Here is a 15,557-nt window from a genome sequence, read left to right on the forward strand (position 1 = left end):
CCTTTAATCAGGACCCAGCACAAACTGGTAATTTTTATTTATCCATTATGAGGTTCTAAAAAGTGAACTGGTTTAAGAGGGCAAACCCTAAGATCCATTTCAATTAAAAAATCCTATGACTCTAATTTCAGTTACTGTTTAGCATATAAAAATATGTGGGAAAAAAACATACAAGTATAATACAGAAGCTTTTACTATGCTGAAATCCTAAGAAGCAAATGACAAGTTTACAGCCTCATTTAATAAACAAATTTTATTCCATTACTCCACTTGACATGATTCCACATGACAAGTTCCACTTGTCATCTACTTGAATCATTATTGCCCTTTTGTTTGTTATTAGTCTTGGGTTACAAAGAAGCTACTGACACCCATTGATTTTCATTCCAGCCAGCTGACCCAGATGTCCCTGCCAGCCACTCTCTACGGTGGTCATGATACATAACTACCCAATTCTACAACTAATTTAAGGGAAACACAGTAACTGCGTTCCCCTGCCAGTTTTGGTCTAGTTTGAGTAACTTCTGGAAAACGTCTCCTAGCTCCTCCTCCTTCCTCTATATGTTGGGTCCACTCTGGTGGACATCTTGTATTCAGGAAGGGAAGGAACCTTAGGATAAAATTTTTATTGAGGACAGCAGGGTGGAGAGACAGAACGAAGTGGATTCCTGATGAAATTCTCAAGCTGCAGATCCAATCATGATGATGCCCAGCCTATTTTCCAGTTATGAGACAATACATTTCCTTACTATTTAAACCAGTTTAAGTAGAGCTCTCTGTTCTGTGAAGACCAAAGCATTCTAACTTAGGCTCATTATATACAACATCCTATTTAATTTTCTTCACAGCAGTCAGTGATATCAGAAATTATCTTTTCTTTATGTTCACTCTGTCTGATCTCCTCTCCCCGAGAATCATGAGAACAGAGATTTGCCTGTCTTGTTCATCTCTATGGTCCCCAAAGCCTAGGATAATACCTAGTACACAGAAGATGCTCAATAAACATTCCTTGATGAATGAAAGCATGACTCTCAGACAAATATAACCGTTCAAACAATTTTTAAAAAAATATCACTTCTTAATCATTCAAATGATAATCGATCTTTTCCTAATTTACTTTACTGAATCAAATTCAATATGACAAAAGAAATCATCAAAAAGCACAAAAAAGGGGTAAAAATAAAAATTCAATATTTCCCACTAGATTTCAGATATTTTAGCCTGTGGCATCAAATAAGCCTCAAATGTATTTGTAAGAGAAATAGCCTTTTAAATGCCACATTTGTAACAAAGAAGTAATTTAGAAACACAAGAACCCAATTTGATATATTCTTTCCTAAGTGACAGTTAAACAACCTGGCCTCGCTCTATATAGGCCCACACTTCGCAAAGTATAAATTTGTGACTGTATCACAGAATTGCTTTTTACCTTTCTACTCTACCCAAATACTTGGAACTACGATGAGTAATAATTCTTTTTTAGGTGATATAATTTGAATGAAAAATTCACCTGCCGTTTATGGTAGATTAAAAACAAGGGCCAAGAAAGCACATCTGTATATTCCCCATTTCCTAAGAGGTGAGTCACAGAAAACAAAAGAAGAGTCGGGGGTAACGCCCTGTGACACCACAAACATTTCCGCCCCCCACAAGCCCCAGTAGATAGTTGCATGTCATAGTTGCACATCCTTCCATCTGCTGCATGTGGGACACGGCCCCAGCATGGCCGGAGAAGCGGTGCGTCAGTGCGCGCCCGGGATTCGAACCCAGGCCGCCAGCAGCAGAGCGCACGCACCCAACCGCTAAGCCACGGGGCCCGCCCACCACAAACATGTCTGATCATCCACTGAGCACGAGAAGATAAATAGACAGGGTGTAGGAGGGGATGGAAGCAGGCAAAGTTCTACTTGGCCTCACTATATTTTCTATAATAGAGTTTAACAGAGCTTCAGACCAAGAAAATAGATAAAGAAACACTGGACTCATATTCTAGAAAATCTTAAATGAATGTATGTACACTAAACCACCTAGACCAAATTTCTGTATCTTCTTTACCAAATCTCTGCCAAACTGTTGACTATTCAGTGGACTCAAAAAAAGAAAACATACAAAGATTGCAAGAAAGGTAAATAGCACCTATTGCTGAAGAACCATAAAAGTTTAGACTAATAAGCATAAAAAGATGCTCAACATCATTAATCATTAGGGAAGTGCAAATTAAAACTACAAGAGATGCCATTTCACACCTAATAGAATGATTACAATGGAAAAAAAAGACAGAGAGCAGCAAGTGTTGACAAGATGTGGAGAAATGGGAACCTTCATACATTGCTGACTAGAATGAAAAATGATGCAGCCACTTTGGAAAACAGCATAGCAGCTTTTTATAAGGTAAATTATAAATTTACCATATGACCCAGCAATTCCACTCCTAGGTATCTACCCCGAGATATAAAAATATTTGTCTGCACAAAGAATTGCGCATGAATGTTCATAGCAGCAGCATTCGTAATAGTCCAAAACTGGAAAAAACCCAGATGTCCATCAACTAGTGAATGGATAGTCAAAATGTGGCACATTCATACAATGGAATCTATTTAGCAATAAAAAGGAACAAACCGATGATATATACTATGACATGGATGAGCCTCAAAAACATTATGTGGGAATAAAAATGTTCTAAAATTGATTTATGGTGATGGCAGTACCACTCAGTAAATTTACTGAAAATCATTGAACTCTACACTTGAAATGAGTAAGTTTCATGTAAAATATGCATCAGTCAAGTTGTTAAAAAAAACACAATTGAGGTACTCAATGCACATTTTATATGTGCCAGAAATTAACATAGTATCCCTACTTTGCATCTATATTAGCACATAACAACCTAAAATTTGACCAAGTATTCTCAGGCAGAAACAGGCTGAACTGCAAGAGGTATCCACCTACCAGTTAACTGAGATACACTAGGAATACTTATACAATCAAAATGTCTTCAGGGCCTCATTCCGATCATTAGGCAAAGCTCACATATTCATAGATTGCACATCAGCTAAAACATGAAGAGTTGAGAACCATTAGACAAAAAAAAAAAAGAGGGAAACTGAAACATAGTTTAGATTATAAAGTAAACAGAGAAGAAAGATAAAGATATAATAAGATCTCCCATCTCTAGCATCCACGTCTCTGAATGTCTAAGGCTCAGGGAGTTTGGAGATTCTACATATTGCCTTTTGAGGGGAAAGGAAACTGACCTTGATCCTATAGTTTTAAGTTAATCACTATATTTTTGTAACTGTGGAAAATAAAAAAAATAAAAATAAATAAAAATTTTTTTTAAAAGTCTAAGACTTTCTCAATCTTTTATTCTGACAGTATATAAAGTAAAGACATTTAGGAATTGAGAGTAAAAAATGATGACGACTGTGATAATTAGTGCCAACATTAATGGAGCATTTTATATGCGCCAAGTAAAGTGCTAACAAATTCACATATATGATCTTATTTAATCTTTAAAAAAATCCTAGGAAGTGAGTAATATCATCATCCCCCTCTTCCAGATGGGGAAACTGAAGCACAGACTGATGAAGTTATCAGTGATCCCAAAAGTCCAAGGAATTCCAACCAGGAAGTGGCACTAGCAGTGTCATCTGAAGGAAGGCCACTTACAGGAGACAGCACTTTACTAGTGAATTTCTAAATTAGGCCAACACATTCTGGATTGAACCCTCCTCTTACAAGCCTAGAGATTCTGTTTAGAAAAGTGTCCAGGAATAATAAATAAAATATATACCAAGAGACTAATGTGAACCTCAGGATATAAGAATTTGACTAGTCCCACTTCATTAGTATTGACTTTTCAAATCGACTTCAGCTAAAGGCACCCTCCAAAATCACTTCCCCAACTTGGCTCACAGCCCCTCTGCTATCCTTCCTACATTCTTGATTATTTAACTGAGTTCAGGAACAGAAAGACTGCAATAGGCTGAAAAGTGAAGCAGCCTCCAGACTCCTCTCTACTCCCAAAAACACAAGCCCATTCTCTCCACACGGCCTTCTGCACTCATCTTCATCTGTGTAAGCCCTTCACAGCCATTAGGTCTCAGGAAATGTCAGCTCGGCTTCTCTCAATGCTGCCCATCACAGTCCTCACCATCTGTGTCTCTGCCCTGGGCAAACAGATCTTCCAAACACTATTCTCTATTTCAAGTGTGCACATCTCACCTCCCCAATGACTGAATAAACTACTGGGTGGGAAGCACACTTACAGTGTTTTGTATTCCATAAAGTATCTGGCAAAATACTTAATAGTTTTTAAAGTATGAAAGGCTTTGTATTTGTGTTTTGTTGTAGAACTACCTTTGTATTTATAAATATTTTGTTTGTCTTACCAGTACTCTAAGATTATAAGCTCATTGTTGGAAAAGAGAATAACTTCATTTCTTTGTATAGGATTATATATTTTAAAAGTTTTTTTAAAGAATGAGGTTGAAGACTTCAAATGTAGCAAGCACAAATTACTTTTTTTCCAAAAGTACTCAAATCATTCTATACATTTTTACAGTTGCCTAAGTATCCACCCTATTTTCTTATATTTCTGAATCAAAGGACATTAAACATCTTTTTGTTCACTGTAAACACTGGATGAAGCAAATGTGAAAATCACTTGAAAAAATGTAAAATATAGTGAAAGCACTTTTCTTTTGCCAAAATAATAAAGTGCCAAAAGCTATTATAAATGTCAAGAAAGTAAACTGAGCCAGTATATGTAAATATAAACGTAAAGGGGGAAAACTGAGCATAAAATTGTATGTGTATGTGATGCACACATACACACAACATGATTACAACAATGAAAACCAAAGATGAGGAGGAATTTAGAACAGAGCAAGAGCACTTTCTTCCATCACAATGCTTAATTTCATAAAAGTAGAATGTTAATATGGACAGAAAAGCCCAGATCTGTATACATTTAAAAAATACTCACAACTAAAATATTTCATACCTGTAAACATGGCGTGAAAATAAGGACTACAGGCGGCCAGCACCACTCTATGAGCAGAGATTTCCATGTCTTCAGCCACAATTGTGACATCGCACAGCAAATTTTGACTGTTTACAAAGCAGAGAGAGGAAAAAATTTTAATGATACTAATGATAAATGTACTGAGCATCCTATGCAAAAATACCACAGTAAAAGGTCACTTTTCTTAAGTTGAGACTAACTAGAAACTGCTATCCTTTAAAACAGGATTCCTAAACATGAAGTACATTGAAAACAGTCATGGGCACACGTGTACGGTGACGGATGGCAACTAGACTTTTGGTGGTGAACACAACGCGGTCTACTCAGAAGTCAAAATATAATGATGTATACTTGAAATTTACATAACGTTATAAACTGATGTCATTTCAACAACAAAAAAAATTATAAGACAAAAAAAAGAAAACAGTCATGACAAAGGCCCAACATGCCTTGGGACCTCACTCAGATTCTTGCCTTTGTCTAACAGAGAAATATTTCTAACCTTGATTACTGATTTTTCAACCTATAGGAAATTACTGGAAGCAAACCATCAACGGGCTGTATAAGAGGAGGATGTTTGAATGAAGAACAGCATCAGCAGGAGTGGCAGACGGCAGTCTGACATTGAGATGAAGACAAAATAAAACATATGTAGAAAACTAAATTGGGTCAATGTATCCAAAAAAAAAAGACATTTAAAATGACCCTGGGTCATCAAGCAAAGGTAAAATTATATTCAAGTCCCCCTGCTGCTTAAAAGGCATTTGGGTATTTGAAGCTTAACTTAGATCGTTTTACCAATGCAAAATATCTCATTCCTCAAGTCCAGAAAATATTACCACATACAAAATTAAAAAGCATTTTGTTACCTTAAAACAAACCATTATTCAGCAAACATAATTATACCTTTAATTCTAAAATATTCATTTTAATTCATTCCAAAACATGTAGTGAACACTTTTTATATGCTATATAAGCTGCTAGATGAGACTCTCCAACTAAATAAAAATGTCACAGAATATCTTTTTGGCAAAAAATGTTGCTGACGCTTATTCCGGAACAAGCAAGAAGGCTCCAACCCTAAAACTGAGCTTACTGGTAGTCATATCATTAATGATTGAAACAGATGTGGTGAAACCAAGTCCCTTCCGCACCTCAAATACCCAAGCCACTTACTTTATGTGCATAGTGTACACAGGCCACACTTGGCACCTCCTCCATTAGTCTGCCTATTTCCTACAAGAGTGGTCTGTCTGCTTCTGTAATTTTCTAGTAGCTTACAAGCAACATTTTCTCAGGAGATTAACCAAGTCCTTGAAGTTTTCTACTTTTCTACACTGCTTATAAATTTGTTTCTGTGGAGTTCACACCAAAACTTTTAGAGACTCTATTGGCATCTATTTTCCCTCCAGTCTAAGAGAAACTGTAAGGAAAAGGAGTACCACAGCACAAAGCATGGTGCTGCATTCCAGGGCCTCACTGGGGTGAGCCTGCCACGCCCTTTAGACTGAAGCACAGCTCATGGGTAGTGCCGATTTAATGGCTCACGATGCTGTCTGCGACATCAGGCAGGTCTCACAGTAGAGGCATAAAAGGTGACTCCATGTCACTAACTTATGATTCCTCCAGATCAGTGTGGAAAGAAAAACTGACCAAGTCCACTGCCTGCTCTGACACTATAAAACCATTCTGCAATTCCATGAATTCCGTGGGTTCACAAATCACCAGGGTGGGAAAAGTCAGTGGTGTTTTCAGGAGGGGACTATGCAAGAGCTTTACCTGCATGCATTATCTCATTTAGACCCCACCACAATCTTATGAAGTGTTATTATGATCTTTACTCCCAAAATGTATAGCTGGGGAAGCCAAGGTTGAAGATGAATAACCAGCCCAAAGTCCTCACGAGTGGCAATGCCAAGATTCCAAGCCACAGAGTCCAGCTCCAGAGCCTCTTCACTACTGCACAAAACGACCTAAGCTGTGTGGTTTTAAAACTTGTTAACACTTGAATAAAACAAGGAATAGAAAATATAAATTATAAATAACACCAGTTTATTATTTGACATACTATATACCAGAAACTATTTTCTGAAGTTCTACATATAGTTTACAAAAGGCCCAATTTAGTGGGCTTTTTAGCACTAGCTCTACAAGAATATTTAGAAAAATCAAATTCAACAAAGCTCTCCCAGATCATCTCTGCCCTTAAGGAGACTAGCAAGGACTAACAATGTAAAAATTACAGGATAAAGTGGAAAGATGCTATGGGAATAGGGGAGAATCCAAAGCAGACTGGGGGTCAGAACAGGCTTCCTGCAGCTACCGACCTGAAGCTGAGTTCTAAAAACAAGTAAGCTTAGCTGGATGGAGACGGAGCAAGAGAACTCCACACAGAGAACAGTATGTGCTGTTGCAGGGAGGCCTGGAGCAAAGCACAATGAGGAGCTGTGGAACAAGAAGAGCGGGGAGAGAGAGAAGGGCGTAAGCGAAGGAGAGGAGAGCGGGTGGGACAGGGGTCAGCAGAGCTGCTCACCGTGTCTCCAAAATAGGGCCATCTGGGTTTTCTCACCATGACCAGAGGATCTGGACACAATCAAACATGAGTCAAGTGCATCTTTATGCCTATTTTTCTTTTGTCAGTAATCCTTCTTAGTGCTCTAGTTTCAAGATGGAACTTAAATGGAATTACACTTGAATACCTCAAAATCACATAATTAATTACATTCAGCTTCAATTACAATTATTAATCGATCCAAGCCTTCTCGCACAACACCTGCTGGTTGTCACTTACATAATTAGCTCGGCCTTACTGGCTTATTAGTTGATTAGTTAACTAATAAGGTAAAAACACTGCCAAACTAGTATACAGCCACACCCTGGGCTGAGTCACATGGAGTCTCAGGGCCACGTTACAAATCAAGGACATATTTAGTTTTAGTGTTCAATTTATTATCTTTTTGTCTCCAGTAAGAACATATTTTAAAACAGCACTCAAAGACGAGAGAGAGCTGACTAGCCTTCTTATCTTTCAGCCAGTGTGTGTCTACTGAGTCTGGCCCTTACCTCTTTCCAAACGTGCATGCTCATAAAAGGCTGGATGACTTGTGGGTGAGGACAAGAGAGTTATAAATGAAAAGTCTGGCAATAAAAATAAGAGAAACTTGTTGTAGCAGCTCATACCCAGAGTCTACATGGTGAGTTTCTAAGTTTATGTTCCTATTATTTGAAATCTAATGAGGGAATGGTCTGTAGAAGGAAAGGGCTTTCAGAATGAGTTGCTACTTAGCAAAATTTGCATTTACTCATTCATTCATTCATCAAATATCCAGAGCAGCTACTGTGTGCCAAGCACTACGTCATTTACCACAATAAACAAGATCGTGTCTTTGATAGCAAGGGCTTTACAGTTGAGCACCAGAAACAGACAAGCTAACAGGTAATTACAAAATGAACTTACGACTATTATGATGGGGCAGGTGTGGGGTGTTTGAGAACAAGACACAAGAGAGGCCAGGCCCAACCTTATGGAAGCTTTGGAAAAGAAGTCGCTTCCAACTCAAATCTGGAAAAGAACAGGAGTTACACAGGCCTTATGCAAAACTCAGTGGCACAGAAAAATCAAAGGCACTCCATCTCCTAAAAGAAACATCATAAAAATTGGTCCTTCTCAGGAAAAAAATCTGCTTTGAAAATTAACGAAACATGCCTGAACACACCAAGATATCCTTTGGTATTCTGAGACAAAATGAATGAATTCCTAAGACTAGAAAAACCGATCACTGCTGGGTATACATCTTCTTGAAGTAAAATGTGCCATGAGGCTCTAAGATATCAAAAATAATTAGTAGTCACATGAAACGCGAATTTACTTTCTACTGTAAGTGGGGGTGGTGGGGAGAGGACACGGCATCTGTCCACCTCTAATCCTCAGGTGCCAGGGAAAATGTGGAGGCACTTCCTGCCACATGGAGTGGATTTGGAAAAACAGCCGAGGTGCCAGGATGGTGAGATGAGCTGTTAGCCAGAGTTCATGGGGCAAACACAAACCACGGCCTAGGAACACGCCCAAAGCCATCTCTGGAAAAGCATCAGGTTTTAGGACAAAGAAACAAGAGCAAGACATAAAAACAACAAGGCAAGAGGTCAGAAGCCGAGGAAATTAAAAACTGGACGGGAAGCAGAAGGTAAGCCAGACGTGGTGCTGCTATTCACTGAGTGTGGGCTACTTGGCACGTAGGGAGGTGGGGTAGGAAGACAAGCTGTTTTAAAGGTGAAAGGCTTCCTGACTGCTGACCTAAATTAGTCATATTTAACTAAACCTAATATAATTGACAATGTCATTTAACAGACAAAGCAGATGCAACTTGGCTAAAATGTCAATAATCTTAAAGAACAACAGAACTCCACAGTATCACCATTGTCTTCCTTCTTTTTCTTCTTAAACCAAGATGGCTTGAACTTGAATTTCTGTGGGAGTTAAGGACAGGGAAAACCTAGATGTTGGGTTTAATAAGACTCACCACCACAATAAGAGTCCTGAAGAACAGCACAGTCTCCCCAACAGATCTGCACTCACTGAGATTTTTACACAGGAAGCAGGAAGTAGTGAAGACAACTTAGAAAGTCAGAAAAAAACCTACTACAGTCAGTGATTTAGAAACTGCTTTAAACTAGTAAAGGGTCCTCGAAAGAGAATCTATCATTCTTTCCAGATAGAATTGAGATAGAAGAATGACAGGTAAAAATGACAAAACAGAGCCACAAGAAGACATGCGGGAAGGCATGTTACTAATGCTTATCTGTAGGGAAGCGAAGGGAATGTCTCTAGATTTGAGGACTTGCAAGAACACTTGGTCACAGTTGAGAGGAGAAGATGAAAAGAACAATTAGAAATAAAGTGAAAGAAGATATGAGGGACAGAGAAAGGGCGGTAGGGAGCGGGAAGGGTAGAGAGGTGAGGAAGTTAAAGGATTTCAGAGGGGAAACAGTAACGCAGAGGTGAGTTTTGGAATGTGTGGGTGAAAAGCTTGACGACATGGTAAAAAATGTAAAACAGGTACAAAGGAAACTTCCTCATTAAAAGTTTTTTTCAAAAAAACCTGGTAAAATAAATCACAAGGTAGGTACTCTTAGCTATAATAACGTAAAAGAAATAAGCCCAAGTCAGATCTGATTTAAGAGGGGCTACTGAAGGCAAACGCTGAAGCAGTGCGGTGTCTCACACGGGCTAAGTATTCAGCAACGTGGAAAAAGAAAAAACCAAAGTTGGGTTAGTAAATTCATTTACTACCATCCATTCATCACCTTTTAAAATGTTTAATGATTCTATCCACGCTCAATAAACACCACTTAAAAAGAGATCCATCACAAATGCTTAAGGAACACTGTAGAAGACTACCAGTTAAATTGAGACTGTAAGCTTCAAAATCTCTCTTAAATTTTCTCAACAAAAAAGTTGGCTTGATTTGGGGGCTCTTCCAAACTGCTCTGTCCTTCAAGAAATGGTTTATATTCTACTCTAGTGCAACATGAAAACAAAAGAACCTGACGATGTTTTATTACAGAAAAATATATATACTGTATAAACTAGTGATAAGAAAATTCACATCCTATCTAATTTCCTAAAAATCTCTTTGAAAGCAGTGATATAAAGCTATGAAGAGAAAGGCAGATTCACTTCAGCGTGTTGTTTAATTCACTTGCCATCTAAACAACAAAGTACAAATAACCAAAGAAGAGCCACAACTCAAACGTTTCACAGATGCACAGCAGATAATCTAATCCTAGTGGTGATCTGGGTCCACCAAGTCTAAAAGTCCTGGGGGAAAAATACAATAAGCACTCCTTTGAGAGAGAGCTGCAGGCTCCTTGGTTTAAATTATCTTCTGGAATGTAAGAACTGCTCTTACAACTGAATGACAAAATATTTATGACTTTTGTACAATATATAGGTGAACATTTGAATTGCTTCATATGATTTATCCCTACTGAAAACTTTCAACTCCTAAATATAACTTAAGGATCAAAATGATCTTCCTTCTAAACAAATAAGAGGTTAGCCCCCACTAATACTCACTGAAATTTTTAAAGCTCAAGTACAGTCTTAATCCATATTCTAGAAAATAGAAGTTTTGGGGGTTTTTCTTAATTTATTTTAAAGGCAAAATGCTACCTTTTGACAGTTCCTGTTTTGGTATTTCAAAAAGCTCACAGTCTAATGTTCTCAATAAAACTTGTGTCTGGGATTTAGTCTGCTTCTTTGTCTCTTCCATAAACCCAATACGGTGTGTTGCACATAACAAGCACTCTGTAAAGATCTATTGGTTTGATTTTGAATATGTTAGTGTTTTGAAAAAATCCTCCCCTCTCCAGCCCAGGTTTGGGAAATCTAAACAAAGATGCGTTGCTGTCTAGACCTGTCCCTTTACTACACTGCCAGGTTGTTCCTCCATCATCATTAATCTTACAATGCCACTCTGTTTCTCAAAAGCCTTCACTGACTCCCACTGCCCACACGATTAAGTCCAAATTCATCGCGCTATTTAAACGTGCCACAATTCTGTCCTCTCACTTCCTAACCTTTCTACACAGACTAGCCAGAATGAACTCTTTTTTTCTGAGGTAACAGTGGTTTATAACATTATATAAATTTCAGGTGTACATCATATTTCGACTTCTGTATAGACTGCACCGTGTTCACCGCCAAAAGTCTAGTTGCCATCCATCACAGTACACATGTGCCCCTTTTCCCCTCCCCCCATGAACTCTTGATTCACTTTATCCAATAGGTTACGTTTATCCCCTCCCTAGCTCGTGCAATTATCCAGACCAGGAACTGCCTTTCCTCTCCCATCCCTTGTATGAATCCTACTGCACCCCTGTCAGGCCCAGCTGAAACCACCTCCGTGGACCGTGGTGGATTTTTCCTGTGACAATCCTCTTCAGCACCCACATTTTGCACACAATCTTCCTCCACCTCATCCTCTTCTCTGTACATCTCCTGCAGCAATCGAGAGACACTCAAAGGGCATGGGCCAAGTCTGATACTATTTTTGGCTCCCACACAGCCTTTTGGGCATGCTAGCTGATTTCAAAGGAGAACCAGGTGCTTACAAACACTTGCTGAATACACTGCCTAGAAGTGACCACAGGGTTTTTAAACCAAATAATTTAAGTTATTCAAACTGATACTGGGCTGGGACATAGAGCTATAGCTTGGTCTTCTGTTTAAAAAACATCAAAAAACTAGTTTAAAGAAAATTTCACACTCGTTTTCTGAAAACCATATTAATTCTATAACTTAAACCTTACAAAACTCCTGTCCTCCCACTCCCACCACACCTTACACCAACTATAACTGGAAAAAAAGTGACTTTTATTCCTAAAATTTCACTTCCATCAGCCAAAGGTTCATAAAAACACTCTCTAATGTACAGCTATTAATGTACCAATTAGAGGTGACAGCCCAAGAGCAGAGTGGTGAGAACAAGGAAGTTCTTGAACAGAGAAGTCATGAAACCACTCTCAGCTACCTCTTCCTGGCAGCAGGAAGTTGATACAAGGACAGGAAACAATAAATGATTTTCAGCTGTACAAGGAGGAGGTCGCTTCAGAGATTTTTTTTTTTTTTTTTTAAATTACTCAAATTGGCTCTAAGGGGTAAAAGAGAAAGGAATGACATTAAAAACAAACAAAAAAAGGTTCTGATGAAGCCCAAAGACAGTTCATTTCTTAAAACACTATTGATTAGTGACTTCATTAAAACATCCTGGTTGTAGACCTGGCAGCCAACACTCTCTTGCTATTCAAAGGTCATTCTCTGTTCTCAAAGTCAGCATCAACTACCAGCCTGGTGACACACAAGCTCTTGAAATGGTGCAACGCAAAGAACAAGAAGGTACTATTTCACAGCCGTACAGCTCACACCCAAAATAAGCCAAACAGGTGAATGAAGGCCGGAGCTAAATAACCCTAGCACAAGGACACCACAGGACATGCAGCAGGTAAACAGGAAAAAGTCTCACAGGCTCAGAGAATGTCAGAGCAGCAATGAACTTGAGACACTCCATCCATCCACTCCTCACATTTTATAGTGAAGGCTCAAAGAGGTAAAACAATTGGCCCAAGGCCAAAGAATCTGTCCCAAAACTCAGGTCATTTACCTCAGGGGAAGGAGCCCTACATGTTACCTTCCCTGCAGTTCAGGGAGTCACGGCTGGATCCACAGAGATCCACTCACACACCCCCAGTGGAAGGCCACTGCTACTGAAACCCACAGGAGTGGAGGGGAAAGGAAATGTGAACAGGCCTATTAAAAGTAAGTCTTTCTAGGGACTGGCCCAGTGGCATAGTGGTTAAGTTTGCACTCTCCGCTTCGGCGGACCAAGGTTCGCAGGTTTGAATCCCAGGTGCAGACCAACACACTGCTCATCAAGCCACGCTGTGGCAGCGTCCCACGTACAAAATAGAGGAAGATGGGCAAAGATGTTAGCTCAGAGCCAATCTTCCTCGGCAAAAGAGAGATCTCACAGGAAAAAAAAAACCAAGTCTTTCCAGACTTTTCCAAGAAAAAGAAAAGTCATTAAAGATCTCAGTCTTAAAATAACCAGATTGTTTTTCTTACTTTTCTTTCAGTTCCACTTAGTACTCACTGCATTTTACATTCTAATAACTACTGCTGCAATAGGATTAAATCAACTGAAACAACACAGCCAGACCTGCTGGATTATCCCAGCTATACAGTCTCTCAAAGACTAAATGAAAACCCACTTATTGAAAAAGTTGTCAGAGCAGGACTAGAAAGCAAATCAGACCTCCAATATTCAGTTTAAGTTTCTCTCGTCCCTCTCCAATTCACTCTCCATCCAGAATCCAGTGCGTTCTTTTCAAAATGAAAATCTGATCATGTCACAACCCTGCTTAAAACTCTCCAGTGGCTTCCTCCCATGACAACTCCTGCTAAAGACCAAAATGCATAAGGCCCGAAGTAAACTGGCCCCTACCTGCCCACTCAGCCTCCTCTATTGCCGTGACCCCCTGGCCATCTTCATTCCAGCCACCCCTCAGTTCCTCCAATGAAGCCAGCACTCTCCACCACACGCCTGGGAACTGCCATTCCCTGTGCCTGCAACGCTGTTCTCTAATCTCTCCCACCCCCACCCTGACTTCATTTCCTTACCTCTATTTTGCTTTCAGATCTCAGCACTACTACTCCTGTCTTCTCAAGGAAGCCTTCCCTGACCACTGTCATCCACCTTCATAGCACCAAGCAGCCCCCCTTTGGAGCACTTACTGCCATGAAAATTTACAGTGAATTATATGTGTGATTCTTTGATTAATGCCTGCTTCCTGCAGTCAACCATAAGCCCATGTCTATTTTTGCTCATCACTGTATCTCCAGGATCCAGCAGATAAACATTTATTGAATCTTTAATTTAAGTAAAGAAGAACCAAGCAAATGATGGACCTGAAGGGTGGGCTTTTAGGAAGACATAGCACAGAGAGGTTAAGGGAAAGTTTAAATCTCTTCCTCCTTCTTAGCCCAAGCTTTTATATATATGAAAGGACCTTCACAAATCGAACAATGGGAAAAAAATACATGTCTTTCACAAAATGCTAAGAAAATAAAACCAATACTGTTAATATATACATTAGTCTGGTTTTTTTTTTTTTTTGCTTGAGGAAGATTTGCCCTGAGCTAATATCTGTGCCAATTTTCCTCCATTTTACACGTGGGACACTGCCACAGCATGGCTCAACGAGCAGTGTGTAGGTCCACACCCGAGATCCAAACCTGCAAACCCCGGGCCACCAAAGCAGAGTGCATGAACTCAACTACCACGCCACCAGGCCAGCCCCTACATTAGTCTTTTTATTTTTTAAAAAAAAAGCTACTCATTCTTCAATCAAGTTTTAAAGTCACTCTTTTCATTGCAGCGACTCTTAACATACTTGAGAATTACCTCACAATGGGCAGATTACTACTCCTCAAAACTACTTCCACCACCACCACCACCACCAAAAAGAGTTAGATTTTTCTCTAAAAGTGTTCTTTCTATATTCTTTGCAATGATAAGTTAGAAACCCTAGACAAGCACTGTTCAATAAAAATATAATGCAAGTCACAATATTCTATTAATCATAGTAAAAAAATAAAAACTAGTGAAATTACTTTCAATAATATATTCTATTTAACCCAAAATAGCCACTATATTATCATCTCAAAATGTAATCAATATTTTTAAAACAATAAAATATTTTACATTCTTTTTTAGTACTGTCTTGGAAATCCATTATGTATTTTCTACTTACAGAATATCTCAATTCAGACTAGCCATATGTGGCTAGTGGCTACCATACTGAAGAGAGCAGCCTTATATCATTCGCACTTCTGCCAAATTATTTGCTCTCTTCCTCCTCTAAAAAACTTGCAGGAAAAGGTTTTAATGTTCTCTGAATCAAACGAAGCAACAATGATGGGTGGAGAGTAGATTCACTATAAACAACTGAAAAACAAAGGGAAGCGACCCAT

General features: G+C 39.0%; 1 protein-coding gene across 1 annotated transcript in view; it reads right to left on the minus strand.

Moving 5' to 3' along the window:
• KLHL2 (kelch like family member 2) overlaps positions 1 to 15,557 on the minus strand; it is a 101,828-nt gene that overhangs the window by 73,196 nt on the left and 13,075 nt on the right. Inside the window, exon 3 of the mRNA XM_087437450.1 lies at positions 5,006 to 5,112. Coding sequence (XP_087293576.1) covers positions 5,006 to 5,112 — 107 coding nt within the window. The remainder of the gene's footprint in view (positions 1 to 5,005; positions 5,113 to 15,557) is intronic.

Source organism: Ceratotherium simum, chromosome 12 (genome assembly GCF_057802395.1).
Source record: "Ceratotherium simum simum isolate JZ-2026a chromosome 12, ASM5780239v1, whole genome shotgun sequence".
Taxonomy (NCBI): Eukaryota; Metazoa; Chordata; class Mammalia; order Perissodactyla; family Rhinocerotidae; genus Ceratotherium; species Ceratotherium simum.